The sequence below is a fragment of the Buceros rhinoceros genome, unplaced genomic scaffold (genome assembly GCF_000710305.1).
Source record: "Buceros rhinoceros silvestris isolate BGI_N320 unplaced genomic scaffold, ASM71030v1 scaffold15863, whole genome shotgun sequence".
Lineage (NCBI taxonomy): Eukaryota > Metazoa > Chordata > Aves > Bucerotiformes > Bucerotidae > Buceros > Buceros rhinoceros.
In genome coordinates this window covers 1-12,118 of record NW_010403146.1, presented here as the reverse complement: position 1 = coordinate 12,118, position 12,118 = coordinate 1, and the positions used below count along the sequence as shown (strand labels likewise).

Below are 12,118 nucleotides of genomic sequence, written 5' to 3'. Positions count from 1 at the left end.
CTGGCGACTGGTGTCCACCTCAACCAAACGGTGCTCATGTCGCTTTCTTGTTTCCCTTATTTCCTACACACAAACACAAGAAGGGGGTAAATTCCCCCACTGGGGTAAACAGTACAAGCAATTACATTCAGGAACCAATTAACAGCACTAATTATTCAGTATACAGGAGCTACAGAACTGAAGGTGCTTAAGCACAAGAGTTACTGCATGTACTTGGCAGGAGATAAATCTTTAAAGTAATCCAACTTAAAAACAGGTTTTAAAATATCCATATACAGTTTAAAGAGGTGTTTTATGCTACAAAAGTCAAAATGGGGGGAGAGGGGGAAGAAGAAAACCTGGAATTTGAAAAGCAAAGAGAGATTCCACATGCTGCACTACAAACTCTCTCCTGAGAGCTCCAGCACCGATTTACCATTAACTCTTGGAAAACCCGTAGCTATTTTATTACTCAAACCATTTATCACCAGGATAATACTGAGTCCCTCTACCTGGATTAGTTAGTAACTGCTTCTAGCCAGCTCAGATAGAAGCCACACAAACTTCAGGCTATAAGAACGTTCCTAGGTTGGTAGTAAATACCTCCTCAAACACATTCTTCCTGAAATCCAGATCCTCCTGCAAGCTCTGGCACCGATTCTCCAGGTCCACACGCATGAGCGTCTCCTTCTCCAACTGCTTCTTAGCCACAGCGTGACCATCTTCAGCCTAGCGAAGAATTGGAAAGATCAAGATTTAATTGTGTCTGGATCCCTACTTCCCATCCATAATCCCTTCACGGTCTTCATTTGACATCGCTGGTCCAATTATTCACCAGAAATCTAATGTCAAGCCACTGATTTTCAAAAAATAAATCCAACAAAAAAGAGTGTGTGCGTTTCCGCATATTTCTAACAAGTTTTCACGCTCCTGTACCAGCTAGTGAAGGTGCAGGATTACTTCAATATGGTATGGTAACGGAGCTGAGGATTATCAATTCCTCAGGCACAGTTGCATGCTGCTCTTTTTCTTGCTGGGTACTCCAGCAAAAGTTTAAATTTATGCAGGACTTTACAAAGGACAACATGTAATAACCTAGAACATAGAAACACTTACCACAGATGTTTAAATAAAAGTTTTTCCAAAATTTCTAACACATCACGTTGCTTTGGCTGTTTTACAGAGACTTTATAATTTAGTTTTGTACCCAAGAGGAGCAGGCAAAGGTTCAGCACTAAGTGAGCTGCACGAATGACACTCACACTATAAACCCAGGGCCTCTCCCATGCCAAAGCAAGGCAGCTTTCACCACCGTACCTTCGCCAGCTGGGCACGCAAATCGGCCACCTCAGCTTCCAGGCTGCGCTTCTCATTCAGGACAGTGTTGAGTTCTGCTTCGCTTCGGTGGAACAGCACCTCCAGATCCTTAATGCGACCCTGAGCCACTGACAAATCTGCATCTTTCTTCTTGTAGCTGCAAAACCAAAAGTTCATTATATTTACACATGCGCGCACAGAAATCTTGACAGAATCCCCTTCCTCAAACTCCTCTTCTGTCAATCTGCAGCTTTCAGCCTATGGTCAATGAGCTGCTTTTAAGGGCCCACAGAAATAACTCTGAAGAGGAATCCTGCCACCTGTGGGCTTTAAAAAGCTCCATATTATTCTGCAACTTCAAACGTGGAAAAATCATTATGCTTGCAAAGGAGAAAAAACCTCCATCTGAAGGCCAGTGCTCTGGCTTATATAAACCTTGCTCCCCAGCCCAAACTTCTGATCTTTGGTGCTGTATTGACAGGATTACTTTACATGCTTCCACATGGAGTAGGGAAGTTACTGTCCCTCTGTACTGGGGGCACTTGGTGAGGCTGCACTTCAAATCCTGGGGTCAGTTTGGGCCCCTTGCTGCCAGAAGGACATTGAGGGGCTGGAGCGTGTCCAGAGAAGGGCAGCAGAGCTGGGGCAGGGTCTGGAGCACAATGTGCTGAGGAGCGGCTGAGGGACCTGGGGGGGCTGAGCCTGGAGCAAAGGAGGCTCCGGGGAGACCTTCTGGCTCTGACAACTCCCTGACAGGAGGGTGCAGCCAGGGGGGGGTCGGTCTCTGCTCCCCAGCAACAAGCGACAGGACGAGAGGAACCGGCCTCCAGTTGCCCCAGGGGAGGTTGAGGCTGTCCCTGAGGAGCCGTTTCTGTCCCGGTGGGGTTGTCCCAGGCTGGCCCAGGCTGCCCAGGGCAGTGGTGGAGTCCCCATCCCTGGAGGGGTTTCCCAGCCGTGTGGAGGTGCTGCTGCGGGACAGGGGTCAGGGGGACCTGGCGGTGCTGGGGAATGGGGGGACTCGAGGAGCTCAAAGGGCTTTTCCAGCCAAACAAGCCTGTGTATGATCTGCATCTTTTTCTAACTATGGAATAAATCAACACACTTATTTTGTGATACACTCTAGCTCTGAGCCTTATGTGTTCTCCCTGAGTTCCTTGGAGCAGATCTCCAAATTTGTTTTACTTTCACTGTAACCAGTTTTTCTTAATCGTTGGTCCAATCTGTCACTGGGAATCCTATTCTGTACCATATGTGCAGCATCTTCAGGCTCAGCAGCTTGCAGGAGCCATACAGACAACACATGGCTTCTGCTCATAACAGTTATTTAGCAGCAACCAGGAAGTCTTCAAAACAGACTCTCCAGACACATGCGTCCCTGCATCACAGTGTCGCTTAGTAAAATGAGCCACTGTGCGTGTGTCACAGACAATCAGGTCTGGAAACCTCCTGTTAGGGCAGTACCCAAAGGGCAAAGGCCTCTCCACACGAGCGTGGCCAGCAGCGTACGCTCACACAGCTTTCTCCCATCAGCATCCAGTACTCCCCGGGAGATGGGAATGAGTAGGAGTGTGCAATGTACAGCTTGACAAAGCACCACACAGAATTCCGGACAGCGATGAGTAACTTTTGCGCCTTCATGAACACTGGCTCAGGAAGACACTCCAAGCTGTTTTCATTCACAGTTTTATTTGTATTTCTAATTTCAGCCTGGTTTACTGCCTTCACACAAAACTGACAGGTGGCTTTACAACGGTGCAACCTGCTTTTGGGGGTCTCCGCAGCACCCAAAGTTCCAAACAGCAGTTGATGTGTCTGTTGAGATGTGCCAGTGTTCTCAGACGGACACCAGGTTAGGGCATCCCTCTAGAGCTCTTTTTTCCAGAAAGCAGCCAAGTTTGCTCAAGGGAAATATTTCAGTGATCACACGGGGTAGGAGGCAGAGGAAGCCGCAGCAAGACAGTCATGCAAGTCAGAGCTGGGAGCTTGCAGCTCAAAAGGAGCAGGTGGACAAGGCCTACCTACACCTACCTCCAGGCTTTGCTTGACCTGGGGACCTGTGACACTGGTCAAGATACAAACAGACACTTCCTGAACAGCAGGACAGGAGACTTTCCTTAACCAGGCCAAAGTCATCTCTGCTACGGCTGAATGCACCCGGATCACCACGCCAGGTCTGCTCCCGTGCTCTTCTGGGAGGGTGCTGTTCTGCAACAGCTAGCAGAGTATTTGCTGTCACTGAGACAAGAGAGACCCCCTCAATGGCGATGTAACGCCAACTGCCACACAAAATACATTATCTGAAATAAATGCCAAGACTGCTGGGCCTTAGCCAGGCTTCCGAGAGGGACATCAGTCCCAAAAGACCACTATACACAGGAGGGCTGGCTGTTCCCCATCTCCCTTAACTTCAGGGGTTTAAGTCTGACCTAATTACACAGCAGGGTTTAATGGTTAGCAAAGGCTGAGCTAACTGAGTCCGTAAACCTCAGCACACAGGTCTGAGCACAGGCGGGCATCTTCTGGTATGAGCCGTGCACCATGTTCATCAATAGGGGCTACAGCAGCTCACCCCAAGAGGGATGCTTACACTGTACGTACTTCATATTTGACAGTTATTGCAGGGGCAAGGTCCACAAAATCTCTCCAATGGCTGACTTGAACAAGAGGGCCCAGCACAGAAAATCAAGATCCAGTGATACAGCAAAGTTTCCAGAGAAAAAAAAGAAATACTTCACAGTAAGGCAAGCAGCTAGTCCGAAAAAACGCAGGGAGGGAAAAACTTCATTCCCTTTATAACCACTTAGATTAACATGAAGGGCAATGGGCGAGTGTCCCGGTTTGGGCTAAAACTTCCTTGTGAGGAGTGGATACCTCGGACCCTCAACCCGTAACAGCGAGTTACCGAGGGCCTGTACCACCTCTCCTGGATTAAAAGCAATTTTATAGCCGACAATGTTCATATACAGGTGATGGACACACTCACATGCTCAGGAAAAAACTGTAACTCCCAAATCTAACCTATTAAAATAGGTACCAAGATTCAATCAGAAGCAAAAAATTAATTTTGCCACCACATACATTCATTTTAAAATGAAGTTTCAACTGCTAAACAGTACTTGATTACAACAGCTCCCCAGTGGGAACAGAAATAACGGGTTGCGCTGGGCTCCAGCAGCCAGGTTATTAGGCCAGTTCTCTTTGGTGCAGACCGATCAGCAGGTTCTTTAAAACAGAGTCACTACAAGGTCTTTCTCCAGAACCTTACCTCGTAGCTTCAGTGTCCAAGGCAACGCTGCTTCCATACTCCCAATTGCTCAGGGCCACCCTTTTCCTTCACTTCTGGCATCAGTAAGTGAACCAGGCAATAATAATGATAATGTTTAAAAATAAACCTTCCTCTGATGGGTCAGTTTTAATCTAGACCAGGTCTCATTCCAGTTTACCCAGCAGCTGCACATGTGCACGCTCACCTAAGGAGGGGTATGATGGGACATGCACAACCAAGCGTTTCAGCCTCTAGATGTCCCAGTTGCTCCAGTCCCAGCATATTCATCTGCTATCTACAAATACACGTATGTATACACTGGTCAGATTATCTGTTCTGACTGTACCAACATGCTGAGGAATTCCCCTCTGACCAGCCCGGATCCTCTCACTGACCTGCAACGCTTCCAAAAGGCATTGTAAGAAGCATCAGCGGTATCAGTCCCACTGCAAACGTTGCTCACTCGGACTTAAAAATCACGGAGTACCTTCCTTACCTTTTATTGAACTCCTCGAGCTCTGCTCCCAGTTTCCCTATTTCAATCTGTAGCCTAGCCCTCTCTTTGGCAGTTTCATCCAGAACTCGTCGAGCATCAGCCAGTTCGGACTCATAGAGACTCTTGATCCCGCTCACCTGAAGGGAAAGAAAGGATTCAGATCTGAGAACATCCCAAAGACTATCAAAGAACTGAAACAGCACCAGGTTTCACAGAGCTTGCTTTGAAAAACGGTGTAAGTTACAATATCTGTTGTTAGCGAATGTTTTCATCAAACATTTTCACAAGCACCTACAATTAGATGTGACCTAGTCCCAACGACAAGACTTTGTTTTTCTTCCCAGTGGGACATACTGCAAAGTGTGCAAGTCTTCCAAAGAGATGAGCCGCGGCAGATCAGGGCACACTACAGTCAGGGCTGGAATTATCTGCCTCTGTTTCCAGTCCTGCTGCTTTGGGAAAGTTGTGGAACACAGGTCCAAGGCCCTGTATTCTCTGCTGCTCTTGCACTGTAAAGCTAAAAATAATCTGGAAACAGATGAACTACTAGCGTCCTGGTCAGAGACGACTCCCACTCCTGCTCTCTACCTGGGAGGATGAGGATGTACAGACCTCTTCCTGTCCCATCAGCTCTTCAGATCTCGGCAAAGCACCTCAAAGGCTTCCACACCTTTATTGTTTTTAGAATGCCAGTCTGTTTGAAAAGTAGATGAGAGAGCTCAAGTGTCAAGACCACACAGGATTGCTGCTGTTCCTTCTCTGCGAGGATCCCAGAACAGCTCTTGTTGATGTCAGTTCTGAAATGGAGCAATCTGGGAGCGACAGGAGCCAAAAGCAGAATGTACCGACTTTAGGAAGAGAAACTTCATAACAAAGCGTAAAGCACAGAGACGAGAAAGCAAACCGTGCTACTCCCAGGAGTGACTATTTCAACACCAGAGCGGCACCAGTGACAGATCAGGGCTTCAAAAAGACTGATTAAAAGCAGTCAGGATATAATTAAGTTCCCGAGAGACTATATTCTCATAAAACAGCTGAAATTAAGTAAAATTTGACAGCGTGAGGGCTAAGAAGCCTTAGTTTACAAGCTTACCAGAGCGAGCTTGGCTGTCTATCCCTACAATCCTAGCTCTTTAAAGAATTTATTCTTTCAAGCTTTACTCAAGTTTTTTGTTGGTTTGGGCTTTTCCCGCCACAGCTGGTAGCCAGAGGTTGCCTATGGCACGAGCCAACACAACTCTGTATTATCAGTTACAAAATGTAGGAAGTTCTATGAAGCAGCGTACCGTGACTACGCATCCACAATGCCAAGAAAAACAAACTGGGAGATTTTAAGGCTTTCCTTATGGATGACCCTCCAGAGAAATAACACTATTTGCAAATTGCGATACAAAATAAAGCTGCCCAAAGGCCAAGCACTGATTCTGCGCCGTCAGGCCCTGTACCTACACCACTCCTCCTCTAATGCTGGGCCTTCTTCAGAGCATCCTGAATGTGCCCTGGGACATCTACCAGGAGCTTGGGGCTGTTGCTGCAGGTTCCGAGAGGTGCATTAAAATCATATGCGGGACACAAGGACAAATCCCCTCCCGGTACTCCAGGGCATAAGCTGGAACTCCATGTCAAGGTACAAAGGAAGAAACTCCTTTTCCATAGGATTTTGTGGAGACTCTCATAAGAAGGTGCTGCTGGTGTGATACTTAGATCAGGCGGTGAAGAATTTACGCTTTTGAGGCATTACAGACAACGCAGAGCTTAACGCCACCAAAACAACAACATTCTGAAGAGAGAATAAAGACTTAATAAAACTCCTGCGTGGAGAGAATATAGCTGGATGAAGCTAAAAATCGCATGACAAAAGCAGTTTCAGAACCTGTTGGTAAAAGCAGAGGCTGGGCTGCTTAATTAAAGGACTGATTAACTCACGGCACAACCAGTTGTGGTAGCTGAGTATGGGCTTTTCTCCAGCAGCACGTTAACTCTCCTCTGCTCTTACTCCAGTAAGAAACATAGAAGGAACTACACGGGTCCAATTCACAGCCCAAACTGTTAGTCAGAACGCCACTTTCACCTGAATTTGCAGCTCAGGCACTGAGCGGAAACAGAGACACAGGGACACACTGCAGCTTCCAGCAGAGGGAGGCAGCAAAAGCTGGGAGCATCCACACCTTCAACCACCCAACCCCAAGCCCCTCAGGGGAACTCTGACAGGTTGCGAAGAGGATAGGGATTCATGAGAACGCTGATACAAGTTTTAGATGATCAAACTGAACTGGAGGACACTTCCAGATGGTCTTTCTAGATCATAAAAAAGTAACATCCTGTTTAATTTCAGCACTAGTCAGGTGGAGAAGAGAACCAAATGCCGCAGTAGGCTCAAAGGAAGTGGTGCCAGCTCAGCTGAACCAGCCTGGTGCTTGACTCCGGTTCTAGCCCAAGCCAGTGGCTCACTGAAGGCACCCTCCTACCCTGGCACTGAGGGAAGTTCTGGAAGCTCTTTTGTCCCCTGAAACATCACCCCTCAAACTCTGGTCTGGTAGAAGGAACTTAACTCTGAGTCTACTGAGCCTGAAAGTGTCCAGAGAAGCACGGTCCCAAAAGTGCCTCTTCACCGTGCACACAGGATTTTGCTTTGCGTTGACTCCACAGACGCTCTCCTGCCCACTCCCTTCTTTAACCACTTTACATTTGCTACTCGGTTTGGTCTCTAGCATGGTGACGCCTCCATCCCCTCTCAAAAGGATGCTGAAACCTCTTTCTGGTTCTTTGTCTCACCACAGTTCTGAGCAGTGTCACCAGACAGCGTCTGCCTGTCGTTGAACACTCCCAAGGAATGTCGGATGCAGGAGATAACCTGTCTGATGGCATCTTCCATTTCTTGTCATCTTCTATCAGTAGAATCTACCGTTTCAAATTTCTTCCCTCATTTGCTGTTTCTCATGGTTTTGCTTGGGTTATCACAACCCGCAGTCGCCTGCTGCCTGCGTTTGAGAAAGACACAAACTCATCTGCAGAGGCTCTGCTGATCCTCCCAGGGTGTGCCAGGAAGAGGAGCAGCTGGCAGCAAACACCAAAGGGAGAAAGTATAGAGAATGGGGCAAATGCACAATGAGCCTTCGCTCACAAATACTCCCAGCCTCTAAAAATAATTTAAAAAATTGAGCCAAAAATTGCTTCCAGGCACCAAGCCCAAGTAGTCACCAAACACTATTAATTAGTCTAATCCTTGTGTAAATCCTTTCAGCTTGAGGTTTCCGCAACATCAGAGAGCATCATACCCACACAGCTGATGGATTAAGACCTACAGCTTGATAACTTCATTTCATGCCTTTAGTTTCTGTGCTGTGAGAAATGCTGAGTACTTGCTTCCTAGACAAATCTCTTTGTTTGGACTCACAACTTCCAGACCTCTGGTTCCTTCTCATCTCTTTTCCAGATTTGCTCCTGGTCAGAAATTATTCTGCTGCTCTGCTTATCTTTGTAATCTCTTCCTTACGCACTTTCCCCAGGCTCTAGATGTTTTCAAACAGCTTCAGATTGCTGCCGGCAGCATTCAGAACAGAGAAACACCACTGATTTATACAGTGAGCACTGACCACCAGCCACAAAGGAAAACAGGGACACGATGGAGAGCAGAAGCAGAAAATGCAGTTAATTCTAACAGGTCTCTATTAGCCCAAACTCTAACCAAACGAGATGTTTCCACTGCACAGTCTGAAAGGTGGGACTGCTGGATGCTCTTTAACCCACCAGCCTGTGCCAGGAGCACTCGCAGCTCACTGTGCAGCAGTTCTGGACAGACACAAGAGACCTCCACAGCAATTGCTTGAGAAAAGCTACAAGGCGTCACTCAATGAGGACACAGGGAACGTGGCAAGAAGGCAGCGAACTTAGATGCTAGGCAAGGAGCATGCCCCATCCAACCACAACTGAGTCCCACCAGGACTCACCAAGTGAAGTTCTCAAGAACAATGAAGATGTGTTTTGCGTGTTGCCACCATCACCTCCCAGACTATGCCTGTAGTGCCAGAAGACCATTTAACACCAGGTCTTGGAGGCTACAACTCTTGAATGACCCATCATCCACAGCAGCCTCCAAACGTGTACTTTCCAAGTAGCAACCAGGCAACAGACCCACACATCTGGGCCAAGACTGGTTCCCACACCCAGCGCACGGCCAGTAGCTGCAGTACTGGCAGGAAAGTGGAGACCAGGTGAGACTCCAGTGACAGTTCCGATGGCTGTCCCATACCAGAGTGCAGCCATCTGCAATCCCACACCGATGTGAAGACATCGGTGAAGAGGGAACCCCCTGTAGATACTGCTTTTGTCACAAGGGCAATTCCTGTCAGTGGCTGAGGCTCCCAGGGACCTTCTCTTTTCTCCCTCCCTACTTCTCCTTTCTGTGGGTGGGAACGGTGGGATGTCCTCAGAACAGTGCAGTAACCCCTCCCACGCCATGGAAACATCTTTTCTGAAAGGCTGCAATGACGAGCACTGCGGGGAGGGCAGGGAGTGCACAGAACAGGAACTGAGGAGACCTCCAGGGCTCTTTTCTTCTCTTTTTCCTCTTCCAGTATTACCCCTCCCAGCCTCACAAATCAGGTTGTGGTAACAGTGACCCCAACACAGTGAGAAAAGCATCAATCATGTCCGAGGCAGGGAGAAAAACACAGGATGAGCTGAATTTCTCTTCTCCCGTAGGCTAAGACACACATGGAGATTCACACAAGAGAGCCAACAGATAAAGGATGAGGACAGCTACTACAGGTTCACCCAGATACACAGGCAAAAATGTTTTTTGTATTTGTCTGAGGGCTTACAGCAAACACGCAAGTCAAGGTGGAACAGCGTCGGCCAGGGTTAGGAGCCGCAGGACAGAGGGCTGTAATTAGTAGAGGACTAAAGATGAATCTCAGCTTCTGCAAAGTTCCTTTTCTCTACCACTAAGAGCTGGCAGCCCTGTGCTCCTCAAAGAGCTACTGGAGTTATTTTGTTCCAAGGCCACGATGCAGCTGTGGTCAGTTAAACTAAGGAGACAGCCCAGAGGAGGAGAAAGTGGCTGCTTTGTTCTGTCTTCTGAAGACTGGTGATTAAAACAGCAAGGAAAAGGAACATCCTTGTTCTGATGATTAAAGCTGATGATTAAAGAGTCTGACAGAACAGTGACTATGGTCCTTGCTTGAACAACATCAGCGGAACTTCTCTCATCCACAAGACCCTCCCCTAAACCAGGGCTCTGAGACCAAGATCAGAAACACCAGCCCTTTGTTCCCATGCAGGCAGGGCTGGGGGCGAGGACAGCACTAACGGTCTGACCCCAGCCCCTTTCTCAGGCATGGTCACTGTGGGACCCTGCAGTGACGAGCCATGGACAACCAACCACCTCTCTCGTGACGCTACGCTCTTGTCACAGCACTCCTCAACCCCCGTATGCCCCAGATGATGGGCCCACCACCTGCTCTCAGGGCAAAACTCTCAGGTGTGACACAGAGCCCTCTGGGAGCAGTCACTCGTCTGCCACCCCACAACACGCATCACTCCACCTCCTGCCGCAGCAGATGATGCTCCCTGCCACCACCAGAGACAAGCCAAAAAAATCAGAATATTTAGACTGCTTAGAAAAAGCAGCCCAAACATCAAAGTCAAATTTACACACAGCTGAGGACAACCAAGGTGGTTTTTCATGTTGAACACCCTGGGAAAATAAAAGTCTATTTTAGCATGTAGAGCTAATAGAAAGATACAGCAATGTGCCCAGAACAGTGTGCCAGTGTCACCAGACCACTCCGAGCTCTGCTTCCACATGGAAGTCAGAGTTGCTTTGGGGTTTGTTTGGGTTTTGGGGAGTTTGGAGGGTTTATTTTTAATAAATATCTTATTTCATGCTATGCCTAATAATTTTATAAACACAAATTCTAACAGTGTTACAAGAAAACTGAATCGTCAGCAGAAAATCCAGTTTATTGGATTGATCCTGAAAGTGAAAGGACAGGACCCTCCCATTCCAGTAAATCCAGACTCTAACAATCATCAGATCTCCTGTTCCTCCCACAACCCTAAACCACTGACCACCACCCTGCAGCAAAACACTAAGATCACACAGGCTCCTCTCCTGGACATGTGTGAAGCTGTCCTGGAGGGATGGGGGAAGCATTTAACAAACGTGGTCCAGGCTCTAGCTGAAACATCTCACATGGTCTCTGCTGAGTCAGAGAGCTTCAGGAATCCTGACAACGTTTCTGAGAATATGTCTAACAATCAGGACTTTTTTTTTTGAAGTCTGGGGGGAAAAAAAGTGAAGAATAAGAGTTTGAGGCAAAGTAGCAAAATATTTCTATTAAAATCCTCTAAGTTTATTTTCTGATTGCTGCATAAGAGTATTTTCCCAGGACTGATTACACACATAACTGCTATTAGGAGTTTGTATATGTTCATATTAAAAATCTAACTCTCGTTAAGAGCGACTCTCATTGTGTGTGTGCTGCCAACAGAATTACATCCCGCCTCCTACATTTACCTGCAAACTCCTTCCAGCAACCCACAGCTCAGCAGAGCTCTGAGCCAGATGCGGTTATTCTGTTTAGAGCAGGATTTCACACAGGACTAACCATGTAGCCATGCTTTATGTTTAGAAATATCTAGTTATTTTAAAAACATGGAATTTTTATCCTTAAGTGGTACAAAGAGACTTGAAAGGTGCTTCTGTCCTGGGTGTACACTGATTGCAGGTCAGCCAACCACTCCTCAAACAAGCCACTATCGTCTCTGGGCTGCTTAAACTAAATTAATCCAAACCCTCCTCCCACCACTCCCAGCATCCTCAAACCAGACCCTTAAAGGGAAGAAGAAAAGGCAAAAAGCCGACACAGCGGCACAGCTATCCATTGCATCACAGAAGTTACAGCAAAGGCTGCTATTTCCAGCCTTTCCACAGAAGTTTCACTTCATCTCAGGGGTGGGACACCTCACCTTGCAGACTGGGTCTGACGGTTGGAGGAGAGGGGGTTTGGGCTGCTTCCCAAAAGGGAAGGAGGGTCCTGGGGGAGAGCGGATTCCAC

General features: G+C 47.5%; 1 protein-coding gene across 1 annotated transcript in view; it reads right to left on the bottom strand.

The window, feature by feature from the left end:
* Positions 1-5,219, bottom strand: part of LMNB2 (lamin B2) — a gene marked incomplete at its 5' end in the record, with an annotated part of 11,579 nt that extends 6,360 nt beyond the window's left edge. The window contains 4 exons of the mRNA XM_010132904.1: positions 2-63; positions 583-708; positions 1,297-1,453; positions 5,058-5,219. Coding sequence (XP_010131206.1) covers positions 2-63; positions 583-708; positions 1,297-1,453; positions 5,058-5,219 — 507 coding nt within the window. The remainder of the gene's footprint in view (position 1; positions 64-582; positions 709-1,296; positions 1,454-5,057) is intronic.
* Positions 5,220-12,118: the final 6,899 nt, after the last annotated feature.